Genomic DNA, 18,432 nt, shown 5'->3' with positions numbered 1-18,432 from the left:
TACAGCTGCGGGCCTACGACACAGCCACAGCAACTCGGGATCCAAGACAAATCTGCAACCTACATCACAGCTCATGGCAACACGGGATCCTTGACCCACTGAACAAGGCCAGGAATCAAACCTACATCCTCATTGATCCTTGTTGGGTTCCTTAACTACTGAGCTATGAAGGGAACTCCAAAAATGAACATTTCAAACGCTTGTATATAACATTTGTGCAGTGAGCATTCTCTGCTAAGTGCTGTGTAGAGGATATGCCTACTCCACTCTGAACAGTCCTTAGTTACCATTTTTTTCTGGCGTAAAAGTAATCTATGATAATCTGGATTCCTACTTGGAAGGACCAGTATTTTATTTCTTGGGGAATTTTACTGTATGAAGCAACAGATTCATTTGCAAATTCACAATTCTTAATATTTTAAATCTTAGGTTGCCTATAATGGTGATCCTGAAGGTGCCCTTATCCAATTTGCAACATATGAAGAAGCAAAGAAAGCAATATCAAGTACAGAAGCAGTGCTAAATAATCGCTTTATTAAGGTTTATTGGCACAGAGAAGGAAGTACCCAGCAGTTACAAACTACTTCTCCAAAAGTAAGAGAGAAGTGTATGTGGAATTAAATGCTTTTCTTAGAAACTTCTTAGCATAGATTTTTTTTTTTTTTTTAAAGCAGGTGCATTATAATCAGACATGAGTTCAAATTCTGGCTCTACCATCATTAACTAGATATAGACTTTAGGAAGTTGCTTAACTTCTCTAACCTGTTCTCTCATTTTATTATGATGTTAATCCCTAGTACAGATAATTATAAGGTGATTCGTGTAAGTCATATAGAATAGTCCCTGGTAGGTGGGATTCTCTCCAGTACATGGTAACTATATATGTATTTTAGAAACTCAGACTGTGGGTTCATCTTGGAAGTCTTTCTCTCCCTCTATCCATCTCTCATTCAGTCATTCAGTCAATATGTAAAGATTAATTTGATGTTTCTAGAGCTGAAAGAGGAGAGAGAGAGACACAAGATAGTGAAGGGTGAATTTTAATTTTTTCCTCTACTTTATAAATATTTTGTACACCTGTATACATGGCATGAAGGAATTTGGGAGGTGGTTAAGTTTTGATTATAAGCTGTACTCTTAAAACTTTCTCTGTATGGGCAGTTTAGTAACAAAATAACAGAGATTACTTTGCGTGCTCATGAACTGTTCAGCCTGTTTAACATTTTTTTCTTGTTCTGAGGTAATGCAGCCTTTAGTTCAGCAGCCCATTTTGCCTGTTGTGAAGCAGTCAGTCAAAGAGCGGTTGGGTCCAGTACCTTCAAGTACTATTGAACCAGCAGAAGCCCAGAGTGCCAGTTCAGACCTTCCTCAGGTAAATGAAAAATCTTACAGTGCCCATCACATTATAAGTTCTCAGTAAATTAACTTCCCATGGTGATTTGAATTATAGTTAATTGTGTGTGTGTATATTTTTATACATAAATATTATCTATATATATTTGAATCCCACCTTTAAAATTTTTTTATCCTAACTTTTTCACAGTCTCCTTTTCCTATAGTATTTGAATCTTAAATTCTTTTCAATAGTTAATATTTATTTATGGGAAAGAATTCTTTTTCACTTTTTAGAGGAGGTAATTTTCCAGTAAAACAGCCTGAAAAGTAAAGTTTCAGTAGATCTTTTTTTCCCCCTATCATCTTTTACTTAACTGGAATGCTTCTCCAGAGATAATTATGTAGTAGTCTGAACTGAAAGCTTTTGGGAAGGGAAAGCTTACACTTTCAAGTTACTTAGACAGCTCTCTGAGAACTTGCATCACTTGTTTCTGACTCTCAAATTCTCTTCTCTATATGTTATTCCCTTCCCACTCCCTTCCACACTTGAGTGGCAGTTTCTTGTTTCTGCACCCTCAGTCTCTGAAACTGAACTTCCCTTTGTCTACAGATGTTTCAGTATTTGTTGTGTAAAATAGTTAGGATGTAGTATCCTACTTAGCTAATGGATGCCACCTTATTAAAATAGTCTTTGTAGATAATTCCTGAAAATTTTTTAAAAATATGCACAATGTAAATTAGTAGATGCTTAAAAAAACAAACAAACAAAAAAACTGTTTCTATCCTGTTGGCCTATATCATTACCAAATACAGTATATTTGGCTATAAAACAAACATGCTTTAGGAAAGAATGGTGTTTGTTTTAAGCTCAAGAAACAGGCACGGGTTTTAATTGCTCAGATCTAATATTTAGAATGTACAGACTTTCTACTTGTCAACATAAGAGTCTAAGCATTAATGATTCCGTGTCAGTGGAGGGGGCTTAAGTAATCACCTGGTTCAGACCTCTTATTTTACATTATAATTTTTTATGTTTGAGTAATATTGTATACTGTTTGTTTTTCCACACACATATTCTTTCTCTGTTTTTGCAAAAGGCCCAAGTTTTTTAAATTAACATCAGTATACTTATAGAGTCAGTGTATGGTAGAATCAGAATGTTCAAAGTCCCTACAGACTTACTTATGTTTGGGGAAACACTGAATATGTCCATTTTAATTTTTTTAGAATGTAACTAAGTTATCTGTGAAGGACAGGTTGGGTTTTGTATCAAAGCCATCTGTTTCAGCAACTGAAAAGGTAAGAAGAATAGCATGATGTGTGTGTCTTGGCTTCATAAATGTTTTCAGGTGGCATCTTAATTTTTTCATTTTTTTCATAGTTACAAACTCTTGCTTCTTAATAGTATCTGTATCTTTTATTCCTACGTTTTTGCCTTCCATTTGCTGAAAAAGAAAAATATTTGCCTATCTCTTTTTACTTTTTGCATCAGCATTTTAATACTTGCTGCTCACTGTATTTCCTTATGCTCCATTCTTTTTGTTTTCTCTTTTAATTTACTATATTTTCTTTAGAGATATTACGCATTTTAATTTGAAAACTCTGGCAGCCTGATAGAAAGGGCCATGAATTAGGAGTTTTACCTGAGTTTGAGCTCTGGCTCTTCACTTACTAACTGCATGACTTTGGGCATTGCTCTTAACCTTTCTGAACCCTTTTATTCATTGATAAAATGGTGATGGTAATATTTGTCTTATTTACTGGGTTTTGTTAGGATTAAATAACATCATTTAAGAGTATTTGGTAAACCAGAAAGAATGATATAAATACATTTTTCAATTTATTACTAACAGCTATTGTATATAGCCTAACAAAACAGTCATTTCCTTTTTCAGTGAAGGGAGCAAATGCTGCTTAAATTAAGAGCATTTATGGACCTTCCATGTAGATATATTATTTTCTCTGTTAGGTATCAGTGAATGCCCTAATCTTTAGTCTTATTTTGAGTTATGAGGAATCACAGAACATTAGAATTAGATAAAATCTTTCTCATTTCTATATCCTCACCTTGAAGGAGGTAAGGCTCAAGTAGTTTTTTTGGTTGACCTAGACACTATGAGTTACTGTTCTAGGACTGGAATCTGGGTCTCCTATTTCTAGTCAATCGCTCTTTCTATTCTAAAGATTACATAGGAAATTGATGTTATAGAGCATTCCATGAAAGAGATGACCTGCTCTCTTCACTGATTCTTCAATAAATTATTTTCCTTATTTACTATGTAAGCTTTGGCAGTTCTAGAAGTATGAATCCAATTCTGCAAATCAGATTTTCCTCTTGGGCACCTAGCATTACTTCAGACATAACATGCCTAAAATGATTCATTATTTTCCATATAGATTAATTTCTCCTCCTACCCCCACCTCTAAAAGTGATGTCCCCATTTTCCACAACATGGAAGCCTAGGAGGCAGTCACTTGAGTTTGTAGTCCAGTGCTCTTTTTCTGCCACTTAACAGTTCCCTGGCCTCTGGGCTGGCATCCTCCTCCTCTACTTTACACTGCCACCATCCTACTCTTGGACTTATTTTAATGTTAACTCCTTCCAGAAACTTTCATTTCTTCAGCTAAATGGCATTGCTTGATTCATAGTTCATGATACCTCAATTATTGTGGGTCTGTTACCTCTGCTTTTCTTCTTTTCTACCCTAATGAGCTCTTTTTTTGCTCTCTGTCTTTTGCTGTTTACTGCCTCTTTTTTTAATGGTGGTTTTCTGGTGTGCATTTCCATCTGTCTAACTGAATTCTAGTCATTCTTTTAAAGATTGAAAATCTCTCTAACCTTTACTGTGAAATCTCCAGATTCTTCCATGTATGCTCCCCCTTTTCTCTGAATTTGTGTGACTTAGTTTATGCTATTAAATTTAGCAGTATCTGAATATTTACAATTGATTAGGTTTATCCTCCTTGATAATAAGTAACTGAGGAATAAAATGATATAAGGACTATTATACTTAGTATACCACTGAGCAATTCTAGAGAGCTCTAAAACCCTGATTATGTTTGGGGTCTTTTTATGTCAAGATTTAGATGCTATTTTACTTTATTTTATTTTATTTATTTATATTTTTGCTTTTTAGGGCTGTACCTGCGACATATGAAAGTTCCCAGGCTAGGGGTTGAATTGGAGCTGTAGCTACCAGCCTACACCGCAACCACAGCAACTCAGGATCCGAGCCGCATTCCGTGACCTACATCACAGTGCATGGCAATGCCAGATCCTTAACCCACTGAGGGAGGCCAGGGATTGAACCTGCAGCCTTATGGATCCTAGGTGGGTTCATTAACCGCTGAGCCATAAGGGGAACTCCCAAGATTTAGACTCTAAAATAGAAATGTACTAATTATAGCTTTTATGAAATTTTTCTAATGTGTTTTGCTATTTGTTTTCATTATTGTTTTTTAATGTGTTTTGTATAGCTTTAGATAAAAGGTGTACAAATTTGGATTGATAGTATAGATTTGCTAATATAGTTAGCACTGAGTTTCTGAAAACTCACTAATGGTAGTTGGCTGTTTATGAAAAAAAATTACTCAATAAATATTGCAAAGACTCTTAAGGAAAGCAGTCACTTTCAGTGAACTCATTTACAGAATAGCATTTTGTTTTTGCTTATTCTTGGTTATTTCTGTTCCCCTAGTCCATAGGGTTTTTTGCTGCGTAAACCCTAGAGCTCGGTGATTTCAGAGAAGTCTTAGGAAGAATCGAAAAATGTGATCTATCCTCAAATGTTATTTACACTTTTTAAATTGAAAGGAGGGGAAAACTCAAACTTTGAATCTAAATAGTATCTTCCATTATTGTTAAATAAGTAAACAAATGTAAAATTTTATCCCTTACCTCTAAACAATATCCAGTCATTAGTGATTCTTTTTTATTCTAAGATTGAATTTTTGTGAGAGGGCTAAGAAAGAGGAAACTTAAAACCTGATTGATACTGTAAATATTAAGATATTGTAATAGCTATTAAATAGGTATTACTTAAGTAGAGTGATCAGTGAAATAAAGTTTGAGTGCCTCAGCTTACTGTAGAGGGATTTGTGGAGAATTAAATGTGGCATCTGCATATACCATCCTGGTTATTAGTTTTTTGTTTAGTTGTTTTTGTAATCTGAAAAGATATTTTGGTCCCCTTGCATGATGATAAGTTAACATCTGTACCATGAAACTTTTAAAAGGGAAATTGTGTGGCATAATTGAAGGAACATTACATGTCATATAGAGCATTCAGCTGTAGCATTTAGCAGCTGACATTCCAGATGATCCTGAACAAGTCTTACTCTCTGTTTCCTTAACTATGAAATACAGTCATTTAAGTATCCCGCTGGTTTTTAAAATTTATATTTGTTGTATATTTTCGCTGCTTTATTATAAAGATTAAGGAAATTTATGGTAGTTTCTTTTTATAACTGTTATTGATTAATTTTTTTAAGTGGATTGGCCTCTGTCAGGATTATTCCATGGATTACTCAGTCAGGATTATTAGCAGGATTATTTTTCTTACAGAAAAATATGATTTATATGAAATTATTTGCTGTGCTGAATTTTCTGGGAACCAAGCTATTTTAGCAAAAATTGATTACTGTCTTAACACATTTTTCCTTTGATGCTAAAATATTTCTCTGCAAGATTTTCAATATCTTTTCTTTTAAACTACTTAGTATTTTTGAAAGAAATAAAATTGTTAATCCTGAAAATATTTGGTAATTTAATTTTAAAGTAAATTCCTGTCCTCGCTAGAATTCCCAGTTAATTCAACTTTGTTATAGAAAACCCATCTATGTGCTGCTTTAAGAGAATTTTATAAGCTGAACATTGAGAGTTATTGAAAGTCTGACTATTTTCTTAATATAAAAATTGACCATATGGTAATTATATTTTAAGTTTGCTATACATAAATACTAAGATACTATATTTTTATTGCATTTAAGCAAAGGCACTTGCTTTAAAATCCTGTGGAAACTAGCTTTTTGTGAGTGTGGCTTTGAGGCATCCTAATTATCCTAATTATGTTTCTTTCTGTATTTGATTTTAACTTGGGCACTGGTTATTAAAAAATAATATTGGGGAATTTAATTTGTAATAACCTTTTTCGGCAGTAGTAATTTTTACAAAATCCTTTTTTCCTCTGATTTTTATCCATGAGATAAATCTGGTGTTTTTTGTTGTTTGTTTTACAAGTACTAATAACATGGCTGGTGATATTTTACATAGGAAATAAGATAAGGAGGTGGTAATGGACTATAACCTTTATTTTACTGGGGAATTGATTTTTATCTTGGGAAGTAAGAGGTATTAGTGATACATATTTTAACAACAAAGCATGTGACACTTTCAGCTCATCTTAGGAATTCACCAAAACTTTGATTACCAGACTTGATATGTGTATTACAAGAAAAGAAAATTACAAGCCAGTATCTTATGAGCATAAACACAAAAATCCTAAATAAAATGTTAGCAAATATACACTGTTGAGAAAGATAATACATCCTGACCAGGTAGAGTTTATTCCAGAAATGTAAGGTTGATGAAATGTTTGAAAATCGGTTTAATTCACCATGTTAGCAAAATAAAGGGGTAAGAGGAGGAAGGATGAGGGTAGATGTTGGAAGGAGGGGAAAGGACTCCATATGATTATCTCAGGAGAAAAAAAAGTCCAATAAAACTATTTAGTCACAGTAAACATTTTGCAAGCTAGAAATAGAAACTTCCTTATTTTTGACAAAATATATCTGCAAAAAAAGACAACAACAAAAAAACCCTCTAGAGCTAACATATTCAGTGGTGAAATATTGAATACATTCCCTCTGAGATCAGGAACAACAAAGGAGGTCCACTCTTGTCACCTTTTTTTAAAATAGTATAGGGCCTACCCACTATAATAAGGCCATAAAATAAAATAAACAGAATAAACATTGTAAAGGGAGAAATAAAACGATGTTTTCTCTTAGGCGACATTATTGTATATGTGGAAAACCTGAAAGAATTCACAGACAGCTGGAACTAATAAGCACATGCACGTAAGGTCACTGGAAATGGGTCAATATGTAAAAATATGGCACGTGCAGAAAACCTAATAGAAAATAGAGAAGCTGAGGTTGTTTAGAAAGGCCACCATGTTTTCGATTGTGTTATTAGAATCGTAGCATCATCTTTTCCATTGGTTTTGTTACTTCCCTCCACTGGTTTCATTTTTAACAGATTTTCCTCCCCCCCCCCTTTTTTTTCAGATTTTTCTTCTCTTTTATCACAACTCTGTCCACATCTTTTGAAAATACAAATATTCCTTTCTGTTCACACTCCTAGTGTCTAAACTCTGAAAGCAAACAGATTCAGAAAGTGAGCAATATTTGTAGTCAGATAGTTCACTGTTTCTAAGTCATTTCATTTTCACATTTTTACACCTCTGAAATTAGGCTGTATCTTATAGTTGGCGTTTGTGGTTATAATTGGAGCCCTTTTTCTTTAGTAGGGTTATGGTAAATGATAGTGTGTATCCTAGTCAGTGATATCTTGTGTGCAGTGTTTTTTACAAAAGGAAGTTCCTGAAAAAAGCAAGGAGGTGAGATGCTTCTAGGAATAAAGGAGTCTTCTCATTGTCAGATATTTCGTTATTCACCTTGAAACAGCACTCCTTAGTCTGATATCTGGTATTAATAACAATACTTCAAAGGGAGTGTTCCCTACTCACTGAAATTGGAGAAATACTGAAATAAAAAATTATGTGTTTCTTTACTTCTGGAGTTCTCACAGCTATTATGATAATATTCATTTTGAAGCTAGAAAATAGGGTTATATTGTTTCCAACTTTGAGTATAGAAACCTTTTTTGCTACAACTTTTCTACTTATTAAGGAATCATCATGACGAAACAGTTTATGAAACACTCAGACTCTTTCTTCAGCAGATTATCTTGTGTTTCTCCCTTTATAAAGTTATTATCTCCCCCTTGATTATATAATCATACAGCTTGACATTGTGTGGTGTGGTAAGGTAGCGTGGAAGAAATTTTTCTCTGGAATTACAGAGAATAGTGACAAGTTAGTGTGAACTACATCTATATCTACTCTATTTTACTGAATGCAGCCATTTCATATTTATTAGTGATATCTTGCATATCTTCATTATTGAAGAAAATTATCAAATTTTGATACATATCAAATATTGTAAAGAACCTTTTATTTTTAAACATCAATTATGCTGTATGGAACTAGTATAATTACAGTATTTTAGGGTTTTTTAAATTTCATTTAGAGGCTAAGATATTCTTGAATACTTATTTAGAGGCTACAATATTCTTTTTTTTTTTTTTTGTCTTTTTGCTATTTCTTTGGACTGCTCCTGCAGCATATGGAGGTTCCCAGGCTAGGGGTCGAATCGGAACTGTAGCCACTGGCCTACGCCAGAGCCACAGCAACACGGGATCCGAGCCGCGTCTGCAACCTACACCACAGCTCACGGCAACACCAGATCATTAACCCACTGAGCAAGGGCAGGGACCGAACCCGCAACCTCATGGTTCCTAATCGGATTCGTTAACCACTGCGCCACGACGGGAACTCCCACAATATTCTTGAATAAGTTGCCTGAGCTTTGTGATGTTCCTTATTCTGATTTCATGATAAAAAATTAGAAAGTAGTGTCCAGATTGCTACATCTCTGATATACCCAGTTATTTATACATTTTAGTAGCTAGAAAGCAGGGCCCTTTTTTCTCATTGATATTCTTCTGTTTATGTAGTTCTTTTAACCTCTTTTAGGTCATAAACTCCTTTAAGACTTTGGAAGCTATGTTTTATCCTCTGGAAATTTAACACTGTTCACCCACATGGTTTTGTAATTAGTTTTCCTAGCGTTCATAGATCTTCTTGAAGGGATCTTTTAGGCTCCTTTCCAAGAACCAGTAACCAGTTACTCTGTAGTACCTACAGCTTTTTGCTTTTGGAGGATAAAAAGGCAGTCAATACACTTTTTTTTTTTTTAATTGATCATTTTGTAGAAAAGATTGTCCACTCAGATCTATTATCATTTCATTTTAATTCAGTGTAAAAGTGCTTATTGAATATTTACTATGTACCCCAGCACTGTTTTAGGCACTGCAGACATAACAGTTGAATCAAGCCAAAAATTCCCTATCCTTACAGAATGAATTTTTGGGTTTGTAAGGACATTAGACACCATCAAGTTAGATTTTGTTATAATGAGCAAACTGAGGCACAAAAAGGTACCTGAACTTATCCAGGGGCTCATAATTAGTAGCAAGATTTAGGTACTGGGAGATGAACAAAGAGGAGAAAGGCACAATTTTTGTTTCAGGGCTCTTACAGTGAAGACAAGGAGAGAGAGACAGGGAGAGAGATATAAATTAATATAATATCAGATCATTTTTACTATGTATTTTAATAGGAATAATACTTCATCAAAGGACCTAGGTATAAGAAATAAGTGATTAGGGCTTCGTGAAGATCCTGAATGGTTGTTCAGAACCTGAGCTGGGTTTAAAGGAATAAGGTCACTTAAAGAACAATGCTAGCAAAGGGGTGGAGAGAGGAAACAATAAGTTTAATTTCAGAACTGTAAATTACAAATCATTTTAAATTGTTTGTAGAAAAGCATCTGATTTCCTCTTGCGCTGTGTTTTTGTGTAGATTTTGCTGTAGTCCTTAGGAATACTGGTAATATATTCAACAATTTCAGTGATATAGTAATGACAGTGTTTTTTAATTGATTTGAAGCTTTTGTATGTTTTTTACTTTTTCTCTAAGTATATGGTGGTGTTAATTTAAAACTTTTTCACTTTATGGTTTATCCCTCATTCGTATCTTCCTTTCAAATCACTAGTTGTGACTTAGTGATTCGATGCTAATTATAATAGTTAATTATAAATACATAATGCTTTTAGTTCAGTGTGCTAAATTTTGACAGGAGTGCTGAAGGAAACAGAACTTAGGAAATCATGAATGCTTGATACCTTTTTTGAGAAATTGAATTTGTGTTGGTAGGTGTTGTCTACATCTACTGGCCTAACAAAAACGGTATATAATCCAGCTGCTTTGAAGGCTGCACAAAAAACCTTACTTGTTTCCACCTCTGCAGTTGATAATAATGAAGCACAGAAAAAAAAACAGGTAAGTACACCTAGTAGTATACAGAATTTGCATGTTGCAGAGCTTTTCTGCAGTGTGTGTTTTTTCAATGCTTAATCATAAAATAGAGCTGAAAGAAAGGTATATGTTGGTTGTCACTGGACTTTTATTTTCTGTAGTATATAATAAATTTAATTTTCTTGAAATGGAAGGTTCTCCTGATTAATCTTTGAAAGTTGCATACATATTTAAGATTTATGTAGGAAAACTTTGCATGTAATTTTTGTTGCTAAGCTTCTTCAGTTGCAACCTGTTCTGTTTTCCTAAGTAATTTTGTTATCAAAAAAGTAAGTGGTAAATATTCTAATGATACTTTTGATCCCTTTCTCTAGGAGGCACTGAAACTTCAGCAGGATGTAAGGAAAAGGAAACAAGAAATTTTAGAAAAGCACATTGAAACACAGAAGGTAAAATATTAAAGTTAGATTTGGCAAAATACATTTATGTCATAGTTTTTAGTAATTTAATCTTAAACTATAGATAGTCCTGAGAAGCTTATTTACTATTATCAACAATGGTAAAACTGAAATATTTATCAATAATAGTGTGTATATTAATTGATAATATATTATGGATGAAATACACACATTACACAGTGGACTGGGAGTTGGATTAGTTTAAATGGAGCTGTGATTAACTTGAAGTGAAAATAAGGAGTGTTTACCTAGGTATGTTGCCGCCCAGTAGTTTGTTCAATGTAAAATGGAAACTTTTTCTCATTGTTGATAGATATATGTACTTTTCTTTAATTGGCTTGGGATTCCCCAGTCCTATGCTGTCTGGTACAGTAGCTAAGAGCCACATCTGACTATGAAGTACTTGAAATGTGTCTAGTCCAAATTGAGATATTCTGTAAGTGTAAGATACATACCAACTTTCAACCACATATTATGAAGAAAAAAGGTAAAACATCTCTAATTTTTGTCGAAAGTTACATTTGATAAATTGAGTTAAATCTAACATATTACTATTTAACTAATTTTAATGTATCTCTCTTTAAGGTGGCTACTAGAAAATTAAAAATTATTTATGTAGCAAAAAAAAAAAAAGGAGTTCCCACTGTGATGCAGTGGACCTAATGATTTATTAATGTGGGAAAACTTATTTACTTTGCTGTGTTTGCTTTTTTCATAATAGTAGGGATAAGTTTCCTACATTTTTCTGTTTTTAAAAATTTGGCAGATGTTAATTTCAAAACTGGAGAAAAACAAAGCAATGAAGTCTGAAGATAAAGCAGAAATAATGAAAACTTTAGAGGTTTTAACAAAAAATATTACCAAGTTGAAAGATGAGGTCAAAGCTGCTTCTCCTGGACGCTGTCTTCCAAAAAGTATAAAAACCAAGACTCAGGTATTTTGATTTGTGGTGTTATTCATATTACTAAAAAAAAAAAAAAAACTATTACTTACTAAAAAAAACTTAAAACACTGTGTTGTTTAAGATTCAGTTTTCCTTTTTAAGCTAATATTGTTTGTTCAAAATTTGATCATTATATAATACCATTCTCCCCCTCCTCTATTAATGAATAAGTAAATAAATACAAATAAGCAAACTCTACTCATCTTTTGAACCCTATATATTGTAGTTAAGAAGTCACTAATTAGAATAATTACGGATAATCTTGAAAAGGTAGCTTGAGGACAAAACAGTATAGGTACTTGAATGCTTGACTGAGAAGTTTGAACTTTATAAGTAGTTGGGGGTGTAAAATATTAATGAACAGAGAAGTAACATTCTGATATCACTGTACAGAATGAATTGATTGAACAGGAGAAAGTTCAGGTAGATGAACCCTTTAGAAACAAATAAGTGAGCAAGTTATTGTCAGATGACAGTAAGTGATTTTGAAAAAAGAAACACAGTGCTACAGATGTGTGTGTGTATATATGTATATATAAAATCATGAATCCGTATTGATATTTCTGATTCTAATCCAACACTACAGTGTTCTCTTTTTCTTTCTCTTATGCCTTATTTTATCTCCCTGTTCCTGTAGTGATAACTTGATTCCCACTAACGTCAGTATAGTACTCATTTGCACAGTCCTGTAATACATTGAAATAGTTTCAGAATCTCTATAACAATACCACTTCCAATAACTAACTATAAAATTCTGAATTTGTTTGCATTCTTTACAACCCTACAGTATATACTCCACTAAAACTGTGGAGTCAAAACTGGTGTAGAATTATCTTTCTTTTTCCTTTTGTGTGGTTATGTTCTTAATTTGATAAAATTAGGTCTATTTCTATATGTATACAGTTTTGAATCCCCCTTTCCCTTCATTCTTGCTAATTTAATTTTACTTTTTTGAATAAGTAACACATTAACATGATATAAAATTACACGATATGAAAAGGTATATATAGACAACCATTCCATATTCCCCACTGTCTCCCCCTCTTGGTGTGTGTGTGTATGTATTCTTTCCTACGTAAAGCATATTATATATTGACATTGACACTTCATTTTTTTGTTTGTTTTTCTTTTCACAGTTCTTTGCTAAAAAATTACTCCATAGAAATCTCACTTTGGCTTCTGCATGGAAAATGAATTATAGGGAAGTCGGTGGATGTAGGAACAAGTTAGGAAGTTATTGCAGTAGTGTAGACCAGAGGTGATGATGGCTTGAACTAAGATGGTAGGACTGGATATAGAGAAGAAATGTATGGGTTAAATGGAAATGTGTAAAAAATTCTTTGTAAAGAGTTTTGTATAAATGCAGGATATTAATTATTGTCACCAAAAATATTAATTACTACTTTCTAGATGCAGAAAGAATTGCTTGACACAGAACTGGATTTGTATAAGAAGATGCAAGCTGGAGAAGAAGTCACTGAACTGAGGCGAAAGTATACGGAATTACAGCTGGAGGTATGCTTCATCACAGCTACACAGTACACTAAAGATGAGCAGTTGTAGTCTTAATGATTAATTTGAAAATATAGTCCTCTCTTTCTGATTAACAGTTGTTAGCAGTCTCTGGCATTGAGCGTTGATGCAGGAAAGAGGGAAGATGCGGCCCAAGAAATGGCAAAAAGACAAAAAAAAAAAGAAAAAAAGGAGTTCCCGTCGTGGCGCAGTGGTTAACGAATCCGACTAGGAACCATGAGGTTGCGGGTTCGGTCCCTGCCCTTGCTCAGTGGGTTAACAATCCGGCGTTGCTGTGAGCTGTGGTGTAGGTTGCAGATGCGGCTCGGATCCCGCGTTGCTGTGGCTCTGGCGTAGGTTGGTGGCTACAGCTCCGATTCGACCCCTAGCCTGGGAACCCCCATATGCCGAGGGACCAGCCCAAGAAATGGCAAAAAGACCAAAAAAAAAGGAAAGAGGGAAGAGGTTAGCAAAGTTTTCACGATTAATACAAGTTTTTTAACATTTAATGAGGGGTGGCAACCGTTTTAACTTAATAAACAGGTCCCTCTACTGCCAGTGAATTTTTTTCCTTTTTTGTTTTTTTTCCCTTTGGGACCATGTTAAAGGCTTTTCAGGTATTCTTATGGAGATACTCTGTGCATAAATAAGCATGTTACATTGAGTTACCCTAAGTATCATATTTTTAGTAGTAGAATTATGTTGAAGAACATGCTTACTTAACTTTTGCCTATAGATGGTGCTGTGGATATTTATAAAAGAGACAAATAAACTAGTTTTTTGTAGTTTAGTTAAATGATTATATAAGAAAAGTCTAATGAAATTTGATCTCTACACATGAGAATTTTTAACCTTTAGCAAAAAGATATTTAAAAATCATGATTACATTTTGAAGTACAGAGACATTTATGTCATTAATGTAGTTAGTTTGTTTATATTTATTGTTGTTGCCACAATTAAAATTTTTTGTCTCTTTGTTACTTTTGCTTAATCTGAAAATAATGCTTTTTTCCAAATTTGTCAGTAACTTGATTTCCTGATTTCAAACATAGTACAAATCTGTAATAGATACTAGCACCCAGGTGTTAAAGACTTAGCACTTAGTTAACCACTGTGCTTGTCTCAAGGCTCTATCTTCTCTACCTGTCATAGGAGGCCATAGGACAGTGTCCTAAACTTAGAGAGGTAGCATATTGCATTCTCTGGAAAATTGATATGCTTGTCTGTGTATCCTGCCCAAGATAACAGATTTTGAAAAAGATAGATTTCTTTTATGTTAATGTAGAAATTGTGTTTTCATAGTTCTGGAGATTTTATGCCTGTGTTGGTGGGACTTTAAAAAAATGTTATTTAAAAATTTTTGGCCCATAATTTTAATAAATAGATAATAGTATTACCAATATTCTTTGTATTATTAGTCTGTATTTCCAATCTTTATCATGATATAACTAAATGGCACTGAATGACATCTTCTGTTTTCCTTTTATGATGGCCAAAGTTTAGTTTGCAATTAATATTAGTATATGGAGAAATGCAGTGTATCCCAGAGTGTGTTCGTTCACCACACCAATTCCATATGTTAATAGGTGTTAGCGATAAATGCTTTTGAGGACAAATAAATTTGATGAAGGTTATAGTAAACATGCTCTTGTATATGATTTCCTAGAGGTTTGTGATTAGTCAATCTCCAAAAATATGTATTAAATATTTGTTATTGCTCAAACTTACTTGTCCATGGACCCCTTTTTTAAAGGAGCATTTTGAGACATTAAAGTTCCTTAGAGCGTACTTTCATATATGCCGTGCTATTATTAACATCAATACTTGACCTTTGAATTTTATTATTTGGATTTTAAGTGATTACTTTAGCTAAAGTTAAGATTAACTGTCTTGAGATGAAGAAATTAAAATATTTATATTTGCAGAGATTTTGGCAGTGGTGTCTGCCTGACATTTTCACTTGGATCTCTCACATCCTCAGACTCGGCATGTTCAGAATTGTGCTTGTTTTGTCCCTCAACTCGTCTACACAGTTACCCAAACCAGAAATCTGGGAGTCTTCATTGATTTCTCCCTTTTCTTCAGTGTTCACATCCATTTAATTACCAAGTTTTAAACATGTTACTCCCCAATGTATCTTAAGTGTTTTATTTCTCTTTATCTCCTTTGCCACCACTGTGGTCCAAGCTTCTCTCTTCAGGTGTCGGGGCTACTGTAGTAGCTTGACTGGTTTCCCAGCTTGTTTTTCCTTCTCCCAGAATAACATTTTAAACACTGATTTGATTATATCACTCTGCTTCTCAGCTTCACATTTTTAAATTTAATTTCATGGCTCATGGGATAAAAATCAAAATCTTTAACATCATCCTTAAAGTTGTTCATGATCTGGCTCTGCCTGTCTCTCCAGCCTCATCCTCTCCATCCCATATGGTCCAGCTGTACTGGATTTTATTCCTTCTTGAAAGTACCATGTTCCTTTCAGCCTTGGTTCCTTTGTTCATGCTTTTACCCCCACCCTTCACACCTGCCTTGCTTGTTCTTTGTTCCTTCTTTGATTCATTGAATGAATATTAATTTTCTAGAGTCTACAGCTGCTATTATAGCTGCTGGGGGAAAGTAGAAAATAAAACAGGGGAAAATTTTGCATGGAACTTTTATTCTAGTAATTTATTCCTTGCAGATCTTTAATATTTTAGTCAAATCTTTAAGTAAAAACATTTTTTCATTTTTTAGTCACTTATTAATATAATTAAATAACTTGACTGCTTAATGTCTCTACCTCTCTAGGATTTGAGTTTCACAAGGGTAAAGACTAGCACACAGGAAGTGCTCATCAAATATTTGTGGAATGAAGGAATAGTGTGCTATTCATTTAGTGTGATACAGTGGAATATAAGTTACTATGCTGTATTGATTGTATAATGGTGTTAGAGTAAGTGATCAAAATGATGAATTTGAAAAAACTGTACCTGCTCAAGCCAACAGGCAAACAAATAGAAACTGTGTTTGTAAGTCATAGCTGGAAAAAATACACACACACATATATATAGGTATTTGGTGTCTATGTATTAAACTGATTTCTGAAGTAACATTTAACACTATAACAAAATTGTGACATCCTTTTGCAGGGTATTAATTTGACTATGATATCAAATGGTATAACTCATGTCAAATTGTAATGTGACCAAGGATAATACTTGACTTGTGTTAGTAATTGCGATCTTTAACCTATCTGTCTAATCTTTTCTAGGCCGCAAAACGAGGGATTCTTTCATCTGGCCGTGGTAGAGGAATTCATTCAAGAGGTCGAGGTGCTGCTCATGGCCGAGGCAGGGGTCGAGGTCGAGGTCGAGGTGTGCCTGGTCATGCTGTGGTGGATCACCGTCCCAGGGCTTTGGAGATTTCTGCATTTACAGAGAGTGATAGAGAAGACCTTCTTCCTCATTTTGCGGTACTTTCTTACTGTCCAATGAAACAAATACTAATAATGATGTTGGGGATAATTAGTATTAAAGGGGAGAGTATGAAAATGAAATGAATAATTTTTTTTTGGTCTTTTTAAGGCCACACCCACAGCATATGGAAGGTCTCAGGCTAGGGGTCAAATTGGAACTATACCTGATGGCTGGCCTGCATCACAGCCACAGCAACATAGGATCCGAGCCGCGTCTTTGACCTACACCACAGCTCACGGCAACGCTGGATCCTTAACCCACTGAGTGAGGCCAGGGATTGAACCTGCATCCTCATGGATACTAAACAGATTCGTTTCCACAGAGCCATGACAGGAACTCCTGAATAATGTTAAACCTGGTCATTTCACCAAAGGGTTTGCTTAATCTAGTATAATCTTTTATTAGGTATGTAAAAAACAAACTAAGAATTTTTTTGTTTAATCATTGCCTGGAAGAAATGTTGCTATTCTTACACTTACCAGGCCTTCAGATATTGTGAAATGAATGATTAGCTTTATTATTTCAGAGAAGGGAGTCCTTCAGTTTAATTTTGTTTGATACTTACTTTTACAAAAAATTTAACATTGCGTGGGTTATCCGTTTAAAAAAAATTAAGATGGTTTTTCATTTCTTAATACTGTATTCTTGCTCTAGCTGATATAGAAATTAAACGACAAAATTTTGTAATATAATCCTGATGTTGCCTTGGTCATTACCAGGGTATAATTAAAGGAAGTCAGTCTAATGCTAATAGACTGGAATATGAGGAAGGAGAGTAAGATTCTAGTCCCTGCTAATCCATTTTTTAACTTGGATTTCCTGGGTTCCATTGGGCTCATGTGCAGAATGGAGATGATAGCTGCCTAAAGGCCTTTTCCATTCACATGTTATGGTTCTTACTGGTATCCCAAAGGTTAGTTAAACTAAGCTTTAGTCTTGCCCTCAGCATTAGAGCAGTTGCTCTGGAGATATGAAGTAAATAACTAGTTCTTCACCATCAAGGATTTTATATATATTGGTTTAACATAAACCAGTTAAAGTAAACTACAATTTATAATTAAGTTAAATTTATTAAAACTTGTAAATACTTGAACAACTTAGAGAATATCTTTTTTCCATGTAGGAGAAAGTTTCATGAGGTAGTAAAACTGAATCTTGAAGTATAGATACGTTTGTAGATAGGTACACAAATAACTTAACCTTTTCAATGTTCAGATTTAGGTGTTTGACAGGTATATTCCAGACTGTTAACAGCAGTTGCAAATGTGAAATTATACTTTGTTAGGACATAGAGAGGTATTAAAGGAAATGGTATATGTTTAAGAAATAATAACAGCAATTAATAGTTAAGGATGGTACATCTGGAAAGTACTATTCTTGGTGGGTTCAAAGGGAGAAAGAAAGGAATCAGAAGACTCGAAAGGCGCTTGGAGATAATCCAGCCCAATTCTTCCCTGCTTTGTACCCCACTACCACACCTTCCCAAGGGGAAAAAGATCCAGATAACTTATGTGGATAACCTCTAGTTATTTAGCTAATCAGGAAATTATCAAAGAATATGCTAAAAT

General features: G+C 34.0%; 1 protein-coding gene across 13 annotated transcripts in view; it reads left to right on the top strand.

Moving 5' to 3' along the window:
- RBM26 (RNA binding motif protein 26) overlaps positions 1-18,432 on the top strand; it is an 82,575-nt gene that overhangs the window by 43,280 nt on the left and 20,863 nt on the right. For 6 of the 13 annotated variants that reach the window (XM_047756504.1, XM_047756505.1, XM_047756503.1 and 3 more), the window contains exons 12-19: positions 430-594; positions 1,241-1,372; positions 2,563-2,634; positions 10,395-10,520; positions 10,871-10,945; positions 11,721-11,888; positions 13,308-13,412; positions 16,660-16,860. In XM_047756504.1, the coding sequence (XP_047612460.1) occupies positions 430-594; positions 1,241-1,372; positions 2,563-2,634; positions 10,395-10,520; positions 10,871-10,945; positions 11,721-11,888; positions 13,308-13,412; positions 16,660-16,860 (1,044 nt within the window). The remainder of the gene's footprint in view (positions 1-429; positions 595-1,240; positions 1,373-2,562; positions 2,635-10,394; positions 10,521-10,870; positions 10,946-11,720; positions 11,889-13,307; positions 13,413-16,659; positions 16,861-18,432) is intronic. The other 7 variants (XM_047756512.1, XM_047756515.1, XM_047756514.1 and 4 more) reach the window with 3 other exon arrangements.

The sequence above is a fragment of the Phacochoerus africanus genome, chromosome 13 (genome assembly GCF_016906955.1).
Source record: "Phacochoerus africanus isolate WHEZ1 chromosome 13, ROS_Pafr_v1, whole genome shotgun sequence".
Classification (NCBI taxonomy): Eukaryota; Metazoa; Chordata; class Mammalia; order Artiodactyla; family Suidae; genus Phacochoerus; species Phacochoerus africanus.
Note: the sequence above shows the minus strand (reverse complement) of the source record. Positions and strands in the feature narration are given on the sequence as shown.